Here is a 22,425-nt window from a genome sequence, read left to right as displayed (position 1 = left end):
CAGATATCATTAAAAATAACCGTTTCATGAGGTTTTCAGTTAGTACAGCGGTCCTGATAAAATGCTGAGTTAGGCAATATACAGGAAAGCGTAATTTTTCAATGCTAAACTTACACTTCCCTAGACTATGAGAATTTTTGTGGATCCAGAAACTGAGAAGTGAAAGCATGCGGAAAAATGCAGACCCGTCATAAATGTATCATATTGTTAAAAAGAGGAAGTGACAATGTTTTGTAATTTTGCTTTTTTCCCCCCACAGTGATGGATAAGTAAGACTCTCTTCAGCGATAACACAAGAATAAAAAAAACAACGTTTCACTTTAAACAATCATTTTATTAGCAGTCCCAAGAGGCAATGAAAAAAAAGAATAAAAGGAACAGAAATTATGATTACAGTCAAGACGGCGGGTCAATCGAAGTCAGTGAACATAAAGACGGAACAGAGGGCTGCACACACACACAGAGCACAAAGTCACGTCGTTATAAAAGGAACAAAGTGATAAATGAAGACCGAGTTTAACCTCACGGGTGGTGTGTGTGTGTGTGTGTGTGTTGGCTGATCCCTCTGTTCCTCAGGAGAAATTCACCAGGACCGACCCCACATTCACACAATCGCACACCTCACATTCACGCAGACATATCGAGAAAAGAAAAAGGAAAAAAAAAAAAAGAAAAAAAAAAAGAGAAAAGCCACGTCTTCCTCTCCTCAGTAAAAGCCATGATTTTATATTTAGGCTATTTGTGACACAAATCAACCATCAACAAACCACAGCCATTCAGGCAGGCCTTTAAAATCGTTATTTTTCTATTAATTCTGTACAGATTATATATTTTATTTACACACTGAACAGCTTGTCAACTTCTCAGTGTGGAGGCAACCCAAAACTTTGCAAACATTCACTGGTGTTCACACGTCTGCTGCCGCTCTGTGCTCATCCCTGCCTGCTTTCAGACAGACCCGGACATCAACGCCTTCTGTTAATATAAAGTCTGCAGCACTACTCGCCTTCAACAATCGCCCAACAAACAAAGCGATCGGGAGCACGTTTCCCCTCACTGTGACGCTTAAAATAATAGATTCACACGCCTCATTCATTTCCCCTTCAGTTTGTCTCTGGCTTTTCTCAGTGCTGCATAGACCTGGAAATAATGAGAGCTTCCTCTCATGACAGTCTCGAGAGACAGATGCTCGCCCCGGTGAGCGAAACTCAACTGACGCTGATTGAAACCAATCTGAATTGCCGATTACTGTAGCGATTCAGCAGTCACAGAAATTACATGCACCTTTATTTTCAGTGCTTACTGTTGGTAAGATCACATCAGACTCCAGTTTGAGTTGTTAATCTAGGGCTTAAAGTCAGATGCTCGCACCTGGAGACACAGCAGGAGATTTAAAAAACAAAACTGGGCAATGGGTCACTAATCCTCTCACATCTGGAAACACACACTCACACATTACGGATGATTGGAGCAGCATGGGAACAGAAGGGGAGGAAGGGGGTACTAAGGCCATGATTATAGTGGATGAGAGACAGAAAGAACAGCATTTATTCAATTCCCTATGTCCTTTACTGTAATGGGATTTAGTCATATAAAAAGTGTTTTCTATCCAAGAGTCATTCATGCACCCAAACAGCCTTTCAGTGCTTTTAATACAGACATTACACCAACTACAGCCGGCATCCGCCTTCTCCGTCAGTCTGTTGCATACGTAATTGTTCATTTTTGTATGTACATTACTCTCCCTCATAAGTTATTTCGCTCCTGCTGCTGTGGAGCAGCAGATTTGAGGCAGAGTAAAGCTTTATTAACATCAGATCCCCCCTATGTCTCTCTCTCTCACTCACACACAGATACACACTCGCACTGTCACGCACACATGTGATCTACCAGCTGGTCTCTGGTGCTCAGCTGACAGACAGTAAGGGGAGCTTTAGTTTATTAGGTTTAAAAAAAAAAAAGGAAAGGAAAAAAGATCAAGCGCTTTCTTTCACATGGAAAGGTGACTGGGATGGATCTGTGTGGTGGTGGTGGTGGTAGTGGTGGGGGCTCATACAGGTGAAGGTGGGAATTTGCGGTGGGGGGGGCCTAGCTGAGAAGCTGGCGGATCTCCTTGTGCATGTGACACAGGAAGTCTACGTATGACGCTCCCCCGCTGGCGCTCTTGTCTTCGACCAGGAAGTGTCTGAATATCAGCTCGGCCCTGTCTTCCTGCTTCACCACCATCAGCTGCAAAATGACAGAGAAAGGTGTGTGAGAAAGAGGAGGCAGACTTGATACAAAATGTGCCCATAAAAAATACAATTAAATAACGTATTGAGCATCCAGCTCACAATTATTGCAACAAGACAAACATAAAAGTGTATTAAAAAAAAAAAAATCAAAGCATCTCCTAAAACTTACATCATGAAATTAAAAAAAATTGAGTTTGAGATTTTCCGTTTTAATATTCACTTAAATGTTTCATCAATTATTAAAAATAGCTGCCTTTTAATTCTTTGTTTATCTCCTAACTTTCCAATTAGGACCAAACACTAGGTTAGATACACGTATCGGGAAGTCTGCGTTACAGAAGTTAGAAAAAGACATTTATCCACCTAAATAACTGGACTGACCCGCCCAAAGCAGCAGACAGTGCACAAAAGAACTGAAGAAGAGAGTGCGTGCAGGGTGGAGTGAGTGGAGACGAGGGTTGGGAGTGATTTGTGACAAAAGGATAGCACAAAGAGCGACAAGAAAGGTTTACGAGATGGTCTCGAGACAGTTCAGGTTGAGCATTTTGGAGACAAAGTTTGAGGCAAGGCTGTGATGGATTTAACATGTACAGAGGAAAGATGGTGAATATACTGGTGCTGTTGGGCAAGAAGAAAAGTGGAAGACCACAGAGGACATTAATGGATGCAGTAGAGGAGCTGCAGAGCGGTGGTGTGACAGAGGAGGATAATAGGGATAGGGTGAGATGGGGGCAACTTGAAGAAGAAGATGAAAAATCTATTTCTCAACAGAGGTAGCATGCAAATTGTTTAAAGTGCACCTGTTGCACATTTTCTTATTGTCTGTCATGTAGACATTGTTGCAGTGGTGGATTCTCATATTAACATGGCCAGAGTTTCCAATAATGAGGTCAGCAGATGTAAAAATAACTCCTGTTGACCAAAAGCTCAGGTTTCAAGCTGCCTTAAATTCTCAGTTTAGACAGTTTGTTTTATGTTTTTGGACCTGAATGATGCCACAAAGATGGTATCCTTAAACAGTCTTCTCAGTCACGCATCACAGAAAACTCCACTCAGCTGCTTTTCAAACCTTCTGTTTAGGAGCAGCAGCCAATCAGGGAAAAGCAGGCTTAAAAGGAGAGGAGTTAAAAATGGCCTGTGGGGTAGCACTAAGAGCCAGTATAAGCGAGATAAGGATTATTTTGAACTATGAATCATGCAAAGCTGCCCAAACCATAACAGGCTCCTTTTCAGAAACATTATGGGGTAAAAGAAGGAAGAGAAAACTTGCCTTCATGTATCGTGATCGCTGTGCTCTGAAAGAATAAATAAGCTCTCTGAGAGCCTGAGAGATGGGGTTGTCAAGAACAGGCAGACTTGTCTGAAACAAAAAGCAGAAACATTCAGAAAATATATTATACTTTAAACCATTACAATACAGGAAACAACTGTAATATCACTATTATAAAACTGTTTATGTTGTGGTAAAATTCACATTAAACATTCAGGATGACTGATTTTGTTAGCCTTTCATTAGAACTCTCTTCAATACCACGTTTGAGTCGATCTGGCTGAAGCTCGGCGTGCCAAAGATGTTAAGCAGCAGCTCCTGCTGAACGCTGGCTCCCACCCACAGGAAAAGGTGGAGCCCGGTCTCCAGCAGGTAAACTCCTCCTTTTGACAACCTCTCCTCAGAGTCCCTCACTGCCACTGGCAACGAACCGCTTTCCAATTTCATCTGGAAGATGAACAAAAAAAATTAGATGCTACTGTCTGCTGGCATTTCAGCCTGCTGATCAGGTGGTAGATTTAGTTCAAGCTAGCTTACATTTTAACAACAAACAGAAATAATTTCATTTGAATTGTATTTCTGGGGCTTTTTAACATATCACACACCACCAAGGATGCAGTGTTCAGCATCTTGCCAAGAACACCTCAAAACTTTACGTCCTGAGCCACAGCTACCTCAGAGTGGTCACATGTTACAGAATTTGGGTTTTTCTGATGATCTGAATCCTGTATTCATACACTATTTAGCCATAAACCTCACTAAAATTTTAATATTTAAACGAATGATACCAGACAGATATCAAAGCCAATATAGTCAAAAAACACAAAGCAATTTCACTGTGTGCTCTTTGAGAGCATCACTGTATTCATTTGTTTGCATTTGGCTTCATAAAACAGGCTGTTGCACTGACCAAGTGAGCAGCATCAGAGTGGCCATATCATATATGAACTTATTTCTAGTGTTACCCCCAGTTTTGGACTTTTGTGGCCAAAGCATCCAGCCGAGAACGTGAACAGATTAGATTTTTGGGGGCCTTTGTCTGCGGTCTCACCACTGGCAGCAGGCGGGGGTAGAAGAAGACGTGACTCTCTGCAACATCCATGCAGCTGATCAGCTGTCTAAGGTAAGCTCGGTCATCCAATGAAACGTCGGCTCCAGGTAGCAGCACATCACTCTTCAGCACGCAGTTCAGATATACTGGGAGCAACTTCATACACTCTGGGAGAATCAACTGGGGAACGAAGAAAACAAAACAAAAACCCACTGTCATCAATTCAAACGCCTAATGACGAGTAAATATGCTGAATCAGTTTATGAGAAAGGCAGGTTTTTGTGGGTTTGATATGAAACGGATATAGATTATAGCGAGGAAAGGGATTCATTTGATTCATTTGTATTTTATCTTCCATTATTCATCTGTTGTTTTATCCATAAAAAGCGTCATGAAAGCAGTGATTACAATCATCATCTTGTGTTTCGTTTGAGTGCAGTGCAGCTTTTAAACATTCCGTTCTGAGTCTCTCTGTGAACCGTGTGTGGTCTTGGTGGATGTGAAAGTTGACCTCCTGAGTATGCATGTGGATGCTTTCACAGTACCTGACCAGCAGATGAGGGACTTGCACAGTTCTTCCTGTAGCACGCCAGAATCTGAGCACACTGGTTCACAAGAGTTTCTCTCACTGCCTTAGTGGGGTTGCTGAGAATGCCACGGAAAGCTGGAAGAAACCAAAAACACACGCACTCATGTATCACCTGCTATGGTGCATTACACTGACATCTAAATGAAATTAACTGCAACCACTTTTCTCTCAGATATCTAACATTTACCGTCTTTGCTTCCCTTCAGTCAGTGACCTTAGAAAGTTGTTGATAACAGCAAGCTCTCAAGAGGAGCTACAGCTTACTACTGTTAGGCAATTTGCAGCTCCGCAGGAGCAGCTCAGCACTGTTTGGTATTATTTTTAGAAAATGTTATTCATTCAATTCTCCACTCACACCTCGTTAGAGAACACTGGAGGGAGAGAGAGAGAGCATTTAAGGAGTTCACACTCCTCCACAGCACAAAAACTCACCGTATTTGGAGAAGTAGTTGATGATTGTGTCTGTCTCACAGTTGCGGTACAGGTCAGCCAGCTGAGAGCAGCAGTTCACGGCCATGTTGTGGACGCGGAGACGTCTCTGGCCGCTGCAGCTGGTGTACAGCACGGCACACTGCGAGGAAACAGGTTTTATTAGAATGAACAGAGACACAAAACTTTTCATACTTCAGCAATGCTGTGCGACTTACGTTGCCTCTTCTTGAAACCACTTAAACGTAACCACAATCACCAGTCCTCCACATCAAACGAGTATATTTGGCAACTTTCTATATTACCTTTATCTGAACATTCATTTCTAAACAGCTAGCCTCAGTCTTTCCTATCCTTGATCTAGAGGACAAGCCCTTGTTCTATTCTGCAGATCCACTTTGAGTTTGAGGGCGACGTTAACCAGTACCACCTGTAGCAGGTGGAGAACTGGTTCAATGAGAGCTCACCAAGGCTGCAGAACAGAACAAAGACTGCTGCCGACAGCTGCAGTGCATGACATTTATCTTGGAGTTCACTGAGATAACTCACAGGAGAGCAAGCGAACTGTACTCGCCCCTTTTTAAATAAAATATCTGCAGAGGAGAACTCTATCCATCTGACATAAACACAGTGTGATGCCAGATGCTTTACTAAATCATCGTTGCTGCCATTTGTAAGAACTTTAAACCCTTTGAAAAGCCTGGTTTGTTTACACTCTCCTTTGAGGATTTAGTTACAAGCATGCACACCTGCATGAGTGCCCCCGTCTCCTCGCTGAGCTTGTCATCGTGTTTGAACTCAACAGTGATGGCCTTGTCACAGTCGAGACCTGCCAGCTCCACATCTGTGGTGTTACTCATATAAAAGGAGCCGAAGAAGTCCGTTGCTCGGATGCCTGAGGGGAGGGAAATTAAAGTCAGCTGTTACATGCTACATCTATAGCCCTTTTTTGTTGGTTTTGAAGTGCTGAAGTCTCACCTGTGCTGGTTCGCACCCTCATAACAGCATCAAACCCAACTAGTTTCTGAACGTCTCGTCTGAGGTCGTTTAAGAATCGCTCCTGATCCGACTGGGCCTGCAATAAAGAAAGCACATAGTTATACAATCCAGCTGGTGCTGACTCACAATGTTTTCTTCAAAGTGGCTGGATGTAGAACATTGAAACAAAACTCTCATGCTATCTATTGGAGTGACACTGAAGAAGGAGCAGAATGACTTTTGCTCACCTGGAAGTAGGTGTATTTATAGACTGAACCTCCAGTGGAGACGGGAACCACAGCTAATGTGGCAACATCCACATACTGGTTGGGGAAGAGGAAAAGATCCACACAACAGCCCTGGGCTACACACTCCTTAGCCAGAGAGCTGTAGAAACCCACCTGAGGCTGAAATAGCGACTGTGGACGACAAGAAAGGAAAGAGAGTGAGCGAAATAACACAAGAAGTTGACCTGCTACAATATGAAGTCATGTCTCATGCTACCTTCTCCTTGTCTGTTCCAATCAGTTTTTTGTCTTCTCTGTTTTTTAGTTTTCCTGGGGCTTCCGCGATGGGCAAAGAGGTGTGAAACACAAACAGCTTCCCAGCACAGTCAGCAGCCTGTGGGGAGAGAAGACACAGGTCATCAGACTGTGACTCAAATAAATGGCACTGGAGCACCACCTACTGCTTTTCTGTGTCAGAAGCTGTCATTAGGAAAATGTTTCAAAAAGTGCATAAGCTAAAGGGCTCCACAAAGCTGCAGTATAAGATAAACAGGGTTTATTTTGAACAGTGAACACAAAGCTACTCTAGAAGAGTCCAAAAATAAAAAATATGGAACTGAAAATAAGTGTAAGAGGCCCCTCTTTTAAGATCGATTTAGTCAAAAATTAAATATAAACAAATGTTTTGTTTCAGAGCTGCCCATCGTTGTAGCTTTAACCCTCTGGGATCAACGTACGCGACAGGGCATCCAAATCACATGACCAATTTAAGAAGACACGGCAACAAGATACAGTCTCCATTTCAACTTGTGTTGAAAGTACTGACTTCAAAATACATAGCAGTTTTTAAATTGTGTCGATAGACCACATAGAACCAGAGTTATGATAAAAAATATACACAATGTTTTTTCCTGAATACTGTCGTCGTGTTCACTGGTGGGAAATTTTTTTATTTTTTTTAAAAACTGCATTTCAGTGCTAGCAAGCACTCTAAAAAAAGAGGACAGACAAAAAACACCCTCTTGCTATTGGTGGAAAAATGTACCATATCGACTTTTCAAAAAACTATATGGCCACATGTGGCATTTTTATAAGTTTTACCAATGACACAGCGAGCGAAAGAAACACCTCCTGCTTTAAGGCCTGTGGTGTTCTCCTATAAGAGGTTATATAAAACACGCCTGAGGCCTTGGCTGCATTTTTATGTAAATAGTTGCAAATAATTTTGTTGTTTGCCAAAGTCGTGCATAGATTTTTAAAATGTACAATTTATATTTGCATTTAAAGTTATTAAAATGATTCGATAAGATAACCTTTATTAGTCCCACAGAAGGGAAATTAGCTAAATATGTTTGTGGTTTTTACAGAAAAATATAACTTTTTTCTACTTTTTGATCAATTGTGTTAATACAGTAAGTGAAAATGAAAATATAACTGGAAATTCAGACATGTGAGGTTGTGCTGAAAAGAATGATACCAAACAAGGCAAGGTAAACTGCTTTTAAAGGTGAAAGATAGACGTCAAATCAAAAGCAGTAAAAAGCAGCCAATTATACCCGGGACCCCAGAGGGTTACTATTTGGCAGCAAAAGCAAATTTCATTAAAAGGTTATTTATTATTTACATTAATAACATAAGCAGTTTGGTACCAAGTGAGAAAAAATGGACATTTTAAAGGTTTTCAAAGTTTGAAAGTTAACTTTTATGTTCATCTTCAAGAAGTCTCTAAGATTTCTGGACCTGGACACAAAACACGACAGGCGTTTACCTTTAGTGCCTCCAGTCCCGCTTGGATGACGGGTCCAAACACCGTCTCCGTCTCCCTGGTATCTGCAAACATCTCTGGGATCTGGTCCAGCAAACTGGAAAAACAAGCAGCAAGTAATTAACCCAGATCAATGTGTCTGACCGTCTGTCTATTCATGTATTTGTCCAAGTGTCAATGTCCACTTTATAGCTGCTCACCTCTCGATAACTTGTCTGCTTTCATTTACATTCACCAGGAACCCGTCAAGCAGGGGTACAAACATGTCTGACACGTCTGACACCACCATCATCTGGGGCTGGGCCAAGCTCGACTTGACGTTGTAGAAGTGCAAAACCTTGTTGTAGGTGACAAAACCCACTCGCACTGCAGATTCCACTTCGGGATTCTCCCTGAATCAAAAAAATAAATACATAAATAAATCAAAACCACATTCCCTGAGATGAGCTACAAATCTGACAGTACTTTTCTTCATTCAGGTGTGTGCTTGAGTACCTGGGGAGGCAGTCTAGTAGGGTCTTGAGTTCCTGGCAGACAATGTTGACCATGCCGCTCTTCACAGCATTGTAGGACACATCAATAAGGAAGATGAAGGCTGGAGGCGGAGGGAGCTTGTTATTCTGTAAACAGACAAGCCATAAATAGATACACAGGTACATTCAGGAATTACTCGTTGTTTAATTGGATGTGGTCTCGGACTTTAGTACCAAGACTTATACAACATTTTTTTTTTTTCAGATTCTTTCCACTTTACATGTCCTCAGTCCTAGCCTGATCAAGCATGTCACATCTGGAATCCCTTACTTGGGTTAAAGAAAACTAGAGCTGCCGTCTGATGGTGATCGTTGTGCTTCACTCACATTTTTTGCTCAAAAATACTAAATCTAGTGCAGGCTTTTTCTTTAGCCACTGCACATTTTTAAGTTCAGCCAAGATAACAAAAAGAGAACCTCATACTTTATCAACAACATCTAACCAAATGAAGAAAAGTTTCTAATGTATTTATCCAAATAATTACTAAATAATAACTACAAAAACTAAATAGCAAAGCAAGTGTTAAAAGCTTCTATTAAGTCAATATGTTTCTAATCTTGTTAAATAAGAGGAATTATGATATTTACTAAGACAAGACTCATAATAGATCCAGTTTCTTTGTTAATATCACCATATTAAAAAGGTAAATAATTGAAAATTTAAAAATAAATACAAAATAAGATAAGCGCTATGATGGTATGAGTAAGTATCAGCCACTGTCATTGGTGATATATATTTTTTAAAGATCCCATCCCATTAATATCGTATCCACCAAGGCCCATTAATAATTTAATCATACTGAGATAGAGACGTTTTAGTGAGAATTAATCACTTATTATTAAACCATAAAATTAATTTAAAAAAATGATGATTGATACATGGTAAATAGTCAGCTGCAGACTTATGAGGTACTTTAAAGCATGAAAACCCCACAGTAAGACTTTTTTCCCCTCATGGAGCTTTCAATCGTGGGTCTTACCTTACAGTAGTCAACAGTTGCAAGGAATTCATAACTGCCCAGTGAAAGCTCTGGCCGGTCGTAGCAGTCCACCCTCTTACCAGTGTGGTCCAGATGCTGGAAGTAATGTGGAGGCACTGTGGGGGGAAAAGCAGAAATGATATCAACGCACATCAGGGTACCATTTATAGTCTCTCAAACGCTGCATCTTTTCACATATCACTATGGACACATGTGCTCACCCTCTGTGACACAGCTGCAGAAACCACACTGGAAGCGGCGACCTCCCTCTATGAACTGCATGTATGGACACATGTAGGCCTTGCAACGGTTGCAGCGGATCGGACCGCTCTCGCCGTGGTCCACCACGAGTGGAGGGGCCTGAGGAGATATTCGCGAAAAGAGTAAGATGAAACTAAACTTCACCAGGACGAGAAAAAGGATTCAAACACCCTAATGTGGACACAATTACTCAACCGAGACGCAATATGTACCAAACTGTTATCAGTTAAAAATAAATAAGTCATGCCTGCTTTTCCCTACAGCTGTTTTTCATACCCAGATGACACAACATGAAAGTCCAATCCAAATGGATATATATTAGGCGTGATGACAGCATGAAACAGGGTCATGCAGCCACTCCCACCTTTGATTTGAAGAGATTATCCCACTGACATTACGTGCATCCTCTGATACTATCTACATATTAGGCTTTTTCCTGAAAAATAATCTTTTATCAAATCTGGCTCCGAGTAATAACTGTTCCACTGTTGCAGCAGAAGATGCAGCCGCAGATACCGATGAGATGAAGACGATGAAATGCAAAAGAAGCTTGTTAATGGGACAAATAAACAATAGAATATTAATTTTCAAAGACATTCAGCATTTTCAAAGATATATTTTTGCATTCAGAGCTTGTTTGCCTTTTTTTTTTTTTAAAAGTTCAATCTCTAGGCAGAAGATTTTCTTCCTAATACAATACTGCATTTCCAAATGAGAAAAAAAAAACCCCTGTCTAATCGTAACTTACAGAATTCAGAACACAAAAGAGATATGAGAGAGCGCCAGAGCAAAGGAATCACTCACCTCATCAGGTGGCAGCGTGGCGAGGGGCTTGATGACAGCAGCCAATGGCACCTGAGACTGCTTTGCCATATCAGCTGTGCAAGGCATGTTGTAGGCTGTACAACGAATAAACCTGGGACTGGCATTCCCTAAACACAAGCACAGTTGCTCCATTATTATCAATGCTAAATGTAAAAATTATTTTCAAGAATGAGTTTAGTGTTATCTTGTTAACTATTTGGACAAATGAAGTGAACTCCAGGATAATTGTGGCTGAGAAAACCAGAGAGGACAAAAAAAAAGAAGGAGAACAACCTTGGTCTTGAACCTGGAAGTTGGTGGTGACCAGTGGTGGGGCTTGACCCCTGACCCCTGTGGTGAATGGCTCGGTAGTTTTAGCCTTGTCATCCTCTATTACCTGGATCTAATAAAGAGGGGGAGACAAAAGGTGGCCCACGTTCATACATGATCACAGCATCAATATAAGACATTTATAGGACACACTATCCCCGAGTCTCACAAAAATTAAAAGAGGCACATGAAAACCACTCATGCAGGAAAAGACTTGTATACAACTCCCCCACACAGAGATTTGCAGCCACTAACACACAACTATACCCTGTGTTGATCAGTGGACAAAAACAAAGTCAATTCATGCTGAAGCCATTCTGTCAGAATTTAAAACAAAAAATTAAATCCCGGGAACCGGGAAGGATTTATCAAGGCATGCCTTAAATGCAAGAGACTTGATGGTAAATCCAATCCAGGCTAGCATGCAGGGCTTGGAAAAGGATTATAGGCGTTGTGTGGGTGTATAAAGTTTACTTTGAAAGACAGAAGTTCTCTTAAGAACCAGCTGCCTCAAAATCCTGACCAAAAACACAAACAGTGAGGTGGGCAATGGTTATACGACCTTGTGTACAGGCTGTTAATGTGTAATCTGAGTTTCACAAAAAGTTGCACTACATCTTAGTCATTTTTCCTGACAGTCTCTTGAAAACTTGAGACAGCTTGAGACTTTAGAAAATGCTTTTTTTTTTTTTCTTTATTGTTGCAAACTGGATGAAAAGATCCCACAAAAATCAGTCAGACAGGAAACCATTAAAGATTAAAGGGTCATGGCACAGATGTGCCTCATATTCACCATTCAGTTTTTGAATTAATTATACAAAGAATAACATGTTACTTAAGGAGCTCTAAAGGTCATGGTATGGAACTAATACACTCACACTCATCATTATTTCATGTATTTGTGCTATGTTAAAGGATTAGCAGGATAAATGTACTGGTTTCACACCTACTGTCCAGATTGAGAATGGTAACAATTTGGGCTGTGCGATATGACCAAAATCTCATATCCCGATATAAGACATCTATCGTCCCCATAACGATATAAATCACAAAAATTTTACATTTTCTGAAAATTCTGTGAATCTCGGGCAGCTCGACTTGCGTGAAGTGTTTCCAGCTGGGCGTCATGTAGCTGGAGTCGAGTGTTGTAAGCGATGCATGAAACTATACATTTTTAGACACAAGTTGTAAAGGCCGCTGTTTTCTTTGTGAGTATTTATTACACAGCGTGCTGCGGGGAAAAGCCTGTTCTAACATTTGAGTCGAAGGTTTATTTTTTTAGCACCTGACGACTCTTTTTTGCTTCTCATCCGTAAAGACTCTGCATACTCTTTCACGTAATTCAGTTTATTTTGAAAAGTCTCAACAGGATCTTGAGCTATTGTGAAAGGTTTATGTGGAAAATAAACAAGTGGACACGCGATGGTTTTACCGTCGTTGTTGCTAATGACAACACATAAAAACAGGCGCTTGTCCGTCCGTAGTGTGGTTATATAAAATATAAGAGAAAGAGAGAACTTTAAGAAATTAATATAGCCGCTACAGTGGCCATCAAAACGATGAAAAAATATTGCCGTAAACAGTTTATTTTGCGACACCACGAAACAAACGATAGCGTAAAATGATAGATGTTTTAAATCGTCATCCGATACATATCGTTATATCGAACAGCCCTCGTAACAATCTTCTCATCCAGTTCTTAACAAGAAAACACAAAGAAACATTTTCTACAATGTTAAACTTTCCCTTGAAATATTACGTCTTTGTTGTGTCTTGTTTGGGCTGTGACAACTTCATCTGGGCATTTCTGCTAAAAACATATCAGATATCGGCATATCAAAATGTATCTGTGACACAACAACTGGATCATAACATAAATTTTTAAAAAACTGTCATGATCGCTAACTTTAAGGGAGTAGAGGAAAAAGACAGGAGGAGGAGGCAGTGGGTTACTGCAGTCAGGCACAAAGAAGAGGATGAAGCAGAGGAAAAGGCACACAGGAAACTTACTGGGCTTGGGATAGCGTCTGGATCTATTCTATGTCTCGGTTTCTGCACAGCCGGCATGTCAGACGCTTGCTTTACATTCAAATGTTTGTCCAGCAAATTGTGCAAAACAAGTAAATACAAAGAGTAAAAGATAAAAAGGAGTGTGAGAGGAGAAAGATCAGCAAGACTGAGCTCAGCAGCAGGTAGCATTGCTTTTATGTAGACAGAAACACATCAGTATTATTGATTAGTTATTAGTAATATTGTAAGCTCAAGTGGAAATAAGTTTAAACTAACTAGTGGTAGCAAACATGCTTAGAATCTGAAGTTACATAGTTAAAAAAGGTTAGATTTCTTCCATTCTAGAGCTTTGCAGTATGAAAATAATACATTTACAATGAAATCCAAATTTATGACCATGTTGAGTAAACACACATGCATTTATCACATTATTTACCAACTTGCCATCTTTTTTCTAGACCGAGAGAGATGCTGTCAGGTGTAAAAATGGTCCCACTTCAAAAACTTACTCTAGGAATAAACTGCTGAGATATTTTAATTCTTATTACTGAACTAAACTCTGAATCTTTTATAATAAATTAAATTAATCTAAATAACAGTTGTAAGGAGAACACATAATAACAGAATTATCACACAGCTCTAGGTGCAGCATGCAAAAATCATTCACACTCAGTGTTCACTTAGGCCTATAAAATCAAGTGCAATACCATCAGATTTCGCATAAATTCCACTTTTAAGGGAAATCTTTTATAGATTATATGAACATCATAGTTAAAAGTGATGTTATACTTAACTACGCTGTATTAATGTGTTAATATGCAACAATTCTAACACTGAGAAACTTGTTCCACCTTCCTTGCTAACGCTACTTTGGTAAAATGTTGCATATGAAGTGTGGATCAGAACCAAGAGTGAAATTTTAGAAAAAAATAATCTAAACCCATATGTGGGTCGAAACTTGCAAAGGCCCGGATGTAGCCTGGGCCATGAATTTGAGATGGCCTAGTTGTTACATTTATTTATTTCCCCTGAGGGTTGAACATTGAGAAAGCCTCGCAATATAATGCAGCTCAGTACATCATTACAACCAAATACAGATTCTAAAAGTTGGAGATTTAAGAATTGGTTTTGTGTGGCAAACCAAAACAATTGAGAATTAAACAGTATATGTATTTGTGTCAGCTCACCGGGCTAGGAATGGCATCTGGGTCAAGTCTTTTCTGTGCAGGTGGAGCAGGAGCTGGTGCTCCATAGTTTGGTTGCCCAGGGTAAGGGCCTGAATACCCAGGCTGAGGGCCTCTCACCTGCCCAAAAGCACCTGCAGAAAACAGCAAAACAGCTGAGATACAAAGAAAACGAATGATAAGCCTTTTTGATTTTACTTTAACAGCCGTCTCCTAACCATTCTGCTGAGGAGGGTATCCTGTCTGCATCCCAGGTTGAGATGGAGGCTGCTGTAGTGGCCCAGGAGGACCTGCCGGGCCCTGGGGTCCTGGAGGCAGGTGATTGCTCTGAGCCATGGAAGTGGGAGGCATTTGAGGTCTAGGAGGATGGTGCCCTGAGTGATAGGGGGATGGCTGAGATGGAGGGGGTTGCTGCTGGGGTGGCATGGGACCTGGGTACTGGCAAGAGGGGGCTGAGGTTAGAGGGGGGCCAGGAGGAGGAAAAGAACCAGGCTGAGAGCTAGGAGGGGGGCCTTGAGGTGGAAACGAGCCTGGGGCAGAAGGCGGAGGGCCAGTGGCAAAGGAAGATTGACTGACAGGTGGAGGTGCTGAAGAGAAAGGGGGCTGGGGTGTAGGGAAGGACTGCTGTGCCTGGGACACTGGGGGAACAGGAGGTTGACTTTGTGTAGGCACCGGACCCGAGTAGGAGGATGGAGGTAAGGTTTGCTGAGGAGGAGGATGTGGAGGTACAGAAGAGGTGAACTGCTGCTGCTGCTGAGAGGTAGGGGGAAGAGAGGAATTGAATGGCTGTTGAGAAGAAGGCGGTGGGCCGCTATAATATTGCTGAGGAGCTGCGGGGCCGCTGGGAGGTGGCGGCTGGGTGGGAGCAGAGGACACAGGGGGTGGGGCTTGGGTGTAGGAGGCCTGGGGTGCGGCCGAGTACCCAGTGCTGACAGGAGGCTGGGAGCTGTGAGGTGGAGCTGAATAGAGAGCGAAAGACAATACAATCTTTAAATATCATAAAGAGAATAAAAGACTGCATGCATTAAACTGAAAAACAAATCTATTCAAATTACCATATCCTGGCCCAGCAGCGGTTGGTGGTCCAGAGGTGATCTGCATCCCCGTCATCTGGTTGGTAACCTGCTGCATTGTGGATGGGGGTCCATAGTGTTGGGGATAAGAAGGGTGCGGCCCCGATAGGTTCATAGCACCCTGGTTGTACGGCTGAGAGACAGCAGGTCTGAAAACACAAAGCTCTTTCAGTAGTTGATTGCACTAGGAGACACTGATGTTAGCTTGCATTCTCCACTCTAATTCATCCCAAAGGTGTTCTATCAAGTTGAAGTGAGGACTCTGTGGAGGCCAGTCAACAGGAAGGGGCCATTCCCAAACTGTTCCCACAGAGTTGGGAGCATGAAGTTGTTCAAAATGGCTTGATATGCCGAAGCTTTAGGAGTTTCTTTCACGGGAACTAAGGGGCCGAGTGACTGAAAAAAAACTGAAAAAATAACTGCACACTATAATCCCCCCTTCACCAAACTTTACATTTGGTACAATGCAGTCACAGGTACAGTTGTCCTGGCAACTGCCAAACCCAGACTCATCCACTGGATTACCAGAGAGACAGGTGTAATTCGTCACTCCAGAAAACATGTCTCCCAGCATTTTTTACACTACTGCATCCGGCGCTTTCTATCATGCTTTGTGATGTAATGCTAAGATGTAACTGCTTGGACATGGAAACCCATTCAACGAAGCCCTCTATTCACTGTTCTTGAGCTAATCTGAAGGCTACATAAAGGCTGGAGGTGATAGACTCTGCAGAAAGTTAACAACTTCTGCACACTATGTACCTCACCTCCTCTACCATCTAACCTTTGAATATTTATAAATGTCATACCCATGTGAGTTGTGAAGATATGCTGTGCAGTGTCCTCTCCCTGAGCTGTGACTCTGCTCTGACACGTGCACACAGAGAAGGTCAGGGCTGACTGACACAGCTTCTTCTATCAATTAAACAGTATAAGGTGGCCATGTTTTTAAAATAAAATATAAACTTTCAGTCTGTATCCTCAAATTTACTGTAACTGAACTAACATACTGATTAGGACAACCTGATTACAAAATTGTCCATGTTTTTACAAGGAATGCACATTTTTAGCTTATTATTAGCGTATCTTGGAGCAAATCCAATCAGGATAACAATATCCTAGCATGACAAGCTCACCTGGTTCCTCAACATCACCTGTCCTAATCCAGCCTTTTAAACAGCAGATAAACACAAAAAGAAATGCAGAGTATTGGCAACCAAGGTACCTCCTGCTTTCTTAAATTTCAGTTTCTGTGCAGTTTGTCGAGTGCCTTAACACATCACTGTTTCTAAAAATGTGCTTTGGTTGGTTTGTAGTCTACATGTCACTCCTGTAAGGAAAGCACCAGATTTTGACAGTCTCAGTACTAGTATCTGGGGTATTATAATGGATTCTGTCAACTGCTTCAATAAACTTGTACAGCAAAGGCGAAAAAAAATTACCTGGGTGGTGCCTGTGTAGGAGGTGGGGGTCCATTCTGCATGCTCCCTTGACTCTGACTGTACTGATTGTACTGCTGAGGTGCTGAGACAGGCGGGGGTCCAGAGGTAGGAGGACCCCTGACAGGACCTGAAATGCAAGAGCCAAATAATTACTACATATAGTGACAAAAAGCAACTTCGCTACCAAATAATCGTGAATCAACTCTGGTATGAACCTTAGTATGTTGAGATAACTGAGGTTAGGGCTGGGCGATTTGGTCTAAAATCCATATCACGGTATAATTTGAAGCACGTGCGGTAACGATATATATCGCGATATATTCTTGTCTTCTGTATAACGTATTTTCCACACTATAAGGCACACTTAAAATCCTTTAATTTTCTCAAAAATCGAGTGTGCCTTGTGTATGAATTCTGGTTGTGCTTACTGACCTCAAACTGATTTTGGAGTGCAGAAATCTGTTAAAAATGTTTTGATGGATTGTCAGAGCATTACGGCTGCCGTAGTGAGGAGCTTTGCGGAGTAATCTGGGTCCAAAACTCCGTTCCCTCAGGTCCGAAAGTCAAACGAACACTTAAGAGTTAAAAACGGTCTAAATTCTTTCATCTTTAATAAAATCATCAGCGTTGCTGCTTTACCAGGTGTAACAATTAAGTTTAACATCCAGGCATCCATGAAAACAGAATTTATTAAATTTAACGGAGTTAGAAGTTAGCAGGAAGTTAGCTCGCTAGTTTCCACCTAAACATGACATACCATGTTCTGACTGAGAGATTTTTGAAACTAATTCAGCTTGATGACATCATCAACATGCACTATCGCGATAGAGCGGTATAGTCAAAATCTCTATCGTTGGCCAAATTTATATCGTTTCTATCGTATATCGTTTATATCGCCCACCCCTAACTGAGGTAACACTATTATAAGCCAAACATATTTTTCCCTCGTGGGTTTGCACAGATAGAAAACCAAGATAACAAATGCTGTGTTTGAGGAGTATCAACCAGATTTGTAAGACAAGTTCATACAGGAACTTTTTTTTCACCATTCAGACTGTAAATCTGACCCTAATAGTTTGTTTAAAGGGAACCTATTATGCCAAATATCTATTGTTGCAAAGGTGGATGCTCATAACAAACATGACCAAATATCAAGTCAACATATGTACGACTAAGTCCAACAATTAGTTTTTTTCTACTCTTACGTACAATGTCAACAAGGGAGGGGATATTTCTAATATGGTCATCTGAGATGCAGAGCTCTAGCTTTGAGTGCAGAAACCCCCTCCCCACCTGCTGTTAAAACCTTCTGTGTGCAAAAGGCAGCGAATCAAAAGCAAAAGAAGTAATGACCAGTGGATTCAAAGACTAAATTTATGTCTCTCACATAACAGAGATATAATTTATATTTCTGGCCTACACAAAGGTTGGTGTATAGTTGGCTGCTGTACTTGAACGTCACTGGCATTAGTCTCAGAAAGATGTTCAATTATATGCTGAGAAAAATGACACAGCAGGAAGAATAATACCTGCAGGTACAGAGAGGATTTGATGATTGCAGGGCATATGAAGTGTGAAATGAGTGAGAAACAGAGATGAGCTGGTTACCTAAGTCAAGAGGAGAGGGGAGGTCAGAGACTGGGTTGGCTGCCAAAGCCTTAGAGGGAAAGCTTGTGAAAGGAGAGTAACCTGAAATAGAAGAAAAGAGGGGAAGGAGGCAAATACAAGAAGATGAAGAGAAGTGCATGAAGCAAAGTGAAGGAAGGAGAGGGCAGTTGAGAATCAGATTAGTATGCACAGGTGCTGTGCTTTTCTCACACATACATGATCACTCACATGGCAGGAGGCATGTAGGACACTCCAAGGTTATATCCCTCTGAATGCTTAAAGTACAGCCTACCTGAACTGCTGGATGTCTCACTCATGCGCACATTTTTTAACAAACTGCACTTTACCTTGCGGTGGAGCCCCAGGCTGATAGGCTGACGCAGGGCCATTGTAGGGTGCGTAGGGTGCTGGATAGCTCCCATCCAGGGGAGCGTAACCAGGCTGGCCAAAACTAGGCTGGGGCTGGCCATATGGAGAGGCCATTGGCGTGTGCTGGTTTACATTCATCCTCAGTTCATCCCTAAATCTGGATGAAATTGTGAAATAACAATACAGTTAGTTACTTAGATGTCATAGTTAAGGACTAAACTTGTTTCGCCTGCTTCGTGTGTGTGAACAATAATACAACCAGGGCACCTGTAGTGTGAAAGCCCCTGAAATAAGGACGGTACTGATAAAGGCTGTTGTGAAGGTATTGTGTTTCTCTGAAACAAAGACACAGACTCTTTCAAAGAGCAGGGGGAATCTGTCCACAGCAGTGCTTGCACATACTGCTAGAACATTTACTGACAACTGTCATGTTTAAGAAAACGTTTTTTCCAAAGCAGTTTAAACAGTAAGTCTAACTAAAATAACAAGATCTTAACACCCACATAAAACATAATGGATCCAAAATGAAGTTTTTGGCACCAAGCACCTGAACTAAAAAACAGGCAAACTGACACAGAAGAGCTTTGCCCTGCAGGACTCTAAACTCTAACTGTCTACAGTCTGACATTATTATTTATTTATTATTTAAATCCCACTGACTTATGACATTAACATTTCCTGGTTCAGTGACAAAACCTTTATTGGCTTTTTATGTTTGACTTGGCCACACCCTCAGCCTTTTGAGTTTTTACACAATGTGCTACAAAAATTAAATAACATTAAATAAAAAGATTACAACCAAAAGAAAGTAAACAAACATTAATATCGAACACCTATTGCTAAAAAGACACAAAATGCAAAATTATTATGCAACTCTTTTGCAGCTGTGAAAGTGGTATTGAAGATAGTATCAGATAATACCTGAGTACAGGTTTTACAAGTTATTAAAGAGAAAGTATTGTAGACAACTAAAAGGATTAAAAAAATAGTTATGACTAGTTATATCTAAAGACTGTATAGTTAGAAAACTAAAATAACCATTTAAGAAATGGGTTTTAGACGTTGTCAAGCTGGTTAAATAAGCCAATAAAATGCATGTAAGCAACTTTTCATGCTGTCTGCATCACAGAAAGTCAGTGTTGTCTTGCCATGACTTTTCTAAACAACTTATAAAATCTAATACTTAAAGTGATGAAAACCACACTCAAAATATCTCAAATGAGAAGATGGAAAGTAAGTCAATCCTAAATCGTCAATAACATAAAATAAAAACTAAATAAAGCAGTGAGAAGAAACCAAATGCTGAATTATGAAAACCAACTTTATGAGCATAACTCCATCACATGTCAACTTTAACCCTGCTAACAGATGTGGGTGAGTGGTGTTTTTATTCACTTTGTTCCTGGACACAGGCCTAAAATATAAGACATGAGTGATCAGTATCGTCTGACAGACAAACACGAGCTAAACCAGCGGGGCCATTGAATAATTCAGCAGTGCAGGTGCCACAGCGAGAAACACAATCGCTGGAACCGTAACTGTTCTTTTACTATGTCGGGCCTACCGAGTGACCCACATCTGTTCTAAGGTGCACTGCTAAAGGTTTGGGCTAGTAATTTTATCCAAACATCGGAGAACTTTTTAAAACTCACACAGAAATAGGGTGTTTGAGAATAAAAAAACAAGTGCCAGGTAGGGAAAAGACTGTTTTGTAGGAGGAAAGTGTGAAATCTGGCGAGTAGTAATGCCGCCGCATTATAATTAGCTCGCTAGCAATGCTAACATTAGCCGGACAACATGTCAACCAAGAGCCAAAAACAACTTGCCTCTCTTATTATACAAGTAACTGTTCTGACTCTAAGTAGGGGTCAAAGCAGGACACGTTCCTTATTTAACCACACTCCAGCTACCCCAGCATGCTAATGTTAGCAACCACACAGCCTGAATCATGACAGCACATCAGCTGTGACCAAATGCTAAGTTAGCTCGTAATCTCCTAGCTTTTCGTCAGAGCGGTGCTAGCAGTGCCTTAGCATTAGCCAAGCATTAGCAAACGTAGCGAAATCCAAGATCCCCAGCGAAGCCGGGAGGGCAAAGAATAAACCGTATCAAAACCTAAACCTACCTCCAAAGTGATGTAAATAGTAAGGCTGTCCTAGATTTGATGCAAACTCTGAAGCCCGGTGGTCGACAAACTGAGACGCCGATGTCGTACCGGGGTGTTGCTCACTAATCCCTTCTCGGTATCAGAAGCGGACATTCAGCGGAACTGCTGCAGCGCTGTGCCACGTCCACATCCGGACTCCTCAAAGTGACTTCCTCCGAGAGAGCGCAGCAGTGGTTGCTGGAAGCTGTTCAGGCTGCTGTGTGAGAGTTTTGGTTTCATTGTAAGAATTGGGGTTTGTTTTTTCACCTTTTCTTCGGGAATTTGACAAGGCAGCGGTGTAATTGGTATACGGTATCGGCAGCCAACTATTTAACATGTAAAATGGGAGTCTTTTTAATCAAAGCATTGATAGTTATTAAAAAAAGTTATTAAACAGGGGCTGTTTCATGATATTTGTGGTGGCCCAGAGGGGACCAAAAACCAGTGGAGGAAGGGTACTGCTGGGGTCAGGGTAATCAACCCTTACTAAAAAAAAAAAAAAAAGAGTCACTTTTGAGCAGTTTTGTTCAGATAAGGTCAGATCAGAGGGAACTTGAGATGTCACAGCAGTATACATAAAACACACAATAAATCCAATACAAAAATAGAGATATAACAGAGAAAACGAAATAAAGATATCAATATAAATATAGAAGTCACCGACCATCTCCTCCAGGATGGTGAGTTTCATGCCAACTTCCTGAGGAGTTTATTCAGTCTCAGTTTTACAATAAAATACAATAAAAATGTGTATGTAGTGGCAAAACATTTAAAAATAGAAATGTATATTTAGGTTTAAATTTAGTCCCTTTTCATTTTCATTTACATGTTTCCACATAAAAATGAAATTTGTCCTCAGGACCCGCAACATACATGACAATATCTCATCATTAAGAATAACTGAATTTTCATTGCAATAATACCAATAAATAAATAAAATAAAAATAAATTAAAGTTTTACCCCATGGGGTAACAGGTTTGGTTTGTGGCATCTGGCATATGGAAAATCTTTAAACTAGTGTCGAAAACTCGTTCCCTGATATAGACACTGTATTATGGAACTCTAGCACCTATATTATGTGTTAACATAGGTGCTGCAAAACAGTTGCAATGCAAATGTTGCACTGAAAAAGAGTTTCAGA

General features: G+C 41.0%; 1 protein-coding gene across 4 annotated transcripts; it reads right to left on the bottom strand.

Moving 5' to 3' along the window:
• Positions 1-313: 313 nt before the first annotated feature.
• sec24c (SEC24 homolog C, COPII coat complex component) lies at positions 314-21,434 on the bottom strand. Of its 4 annotated transcripts, XM_004556600.4 has the most exons (25): positions 21,263-21,434; positions 19,116-19,294; positions 18,769-18,849; positions 17,161-17,287; positions 15,701-15,867; positions 14,864-15,604; positions 14,649-14,779; positions 13,462-13,530; positions 11,416-11,524; positions 11,122-11,249; positions 10,278-10,416; positions 10,057-10,172; positions 9,039-9,163; positions 8,744-8,935; positions 8,547-8,640; positions 7,056-7,172; positions 6,800-6,970; positions 6,552-6,648; positions 6,323-6,468; positions 5,577-5,715; positions 5,101-5,219; positions 4,556-4,735; positions 3,766-3,951; positions 3,505-3,594; positions 314-2,229 (listed from the first exon to the last, which is right to left on the bottom strand). In XM_004556600.4, exons 2-25 carry the CDS (start codon positions 19,273-19,275, stop codon positions 2,089-2,091), a joined length of 3,765 nt encoding a protein of 1,254 aa, XP_004556657.1. In that variant the 5' UTR covers positions 19,276-19,294; positions 21,263-21,434; the 3' UTR covers positions 314-2,088. The 4 variants fall into 4 exon arrangements, with proteins under 4 accessions (XP_004556657.1, XP_004556659.1, XP_004556658.1 ...); XM_004556602.4 differs by lacking the exon at positions 18,769-18,849 and having other exon boundaries at positions 21,263-21,433; XM_004556601.4 differs by lacking the exon at positions 13,462-13,530 and having other exon boundaries at positions 21,263-21,432.
• Positions 21,435-22,425: the final 991 nt, after the last annotated feature.

Source organism: Maylandia zebra, linkage group LG8 (assembly GCF_041146795.1).
Source record: "Maylandia zebra isolate NMK-2024a linkage group LG8, Mzebra_GT3a, whole genome shotgun sequence".
Lineage (NCBI taxonomy): Eukaryota > Metazoa > Chordata > Actinopteri > Cichliformes > Cichlidae > Maylandia > Maylandia zebra.
This window is presented reverse-complemented; position numbering and strand designations above follow the sequence as displayed.

Excerpts from the sequence above, each read along its gene's own strand:
- sec24c (XM_004556600.4), bottom strand. The coding sequence starts at position 19,275 with ATGAATGTAAACCAGCACACGCCAATGGCCTCTCCATATGGCCAGCCC. Across the intron at positions 18,850-19,115 it reads GCCTGGGGCTCCACCGCAAG|GTTACTCTCCTTTCACAAGC; the intron begins GTAAAGTGCAGT and ends CTTCTATTTCAG. Across the intron at positions 11,250-11,415 it reads CTTCCAGGTTCAAGACCAAG|GGAATGCCAGTCCCAGGTTT; the intron begins GTTGTTCTCCTT and ends GCTTGTGTTTAG.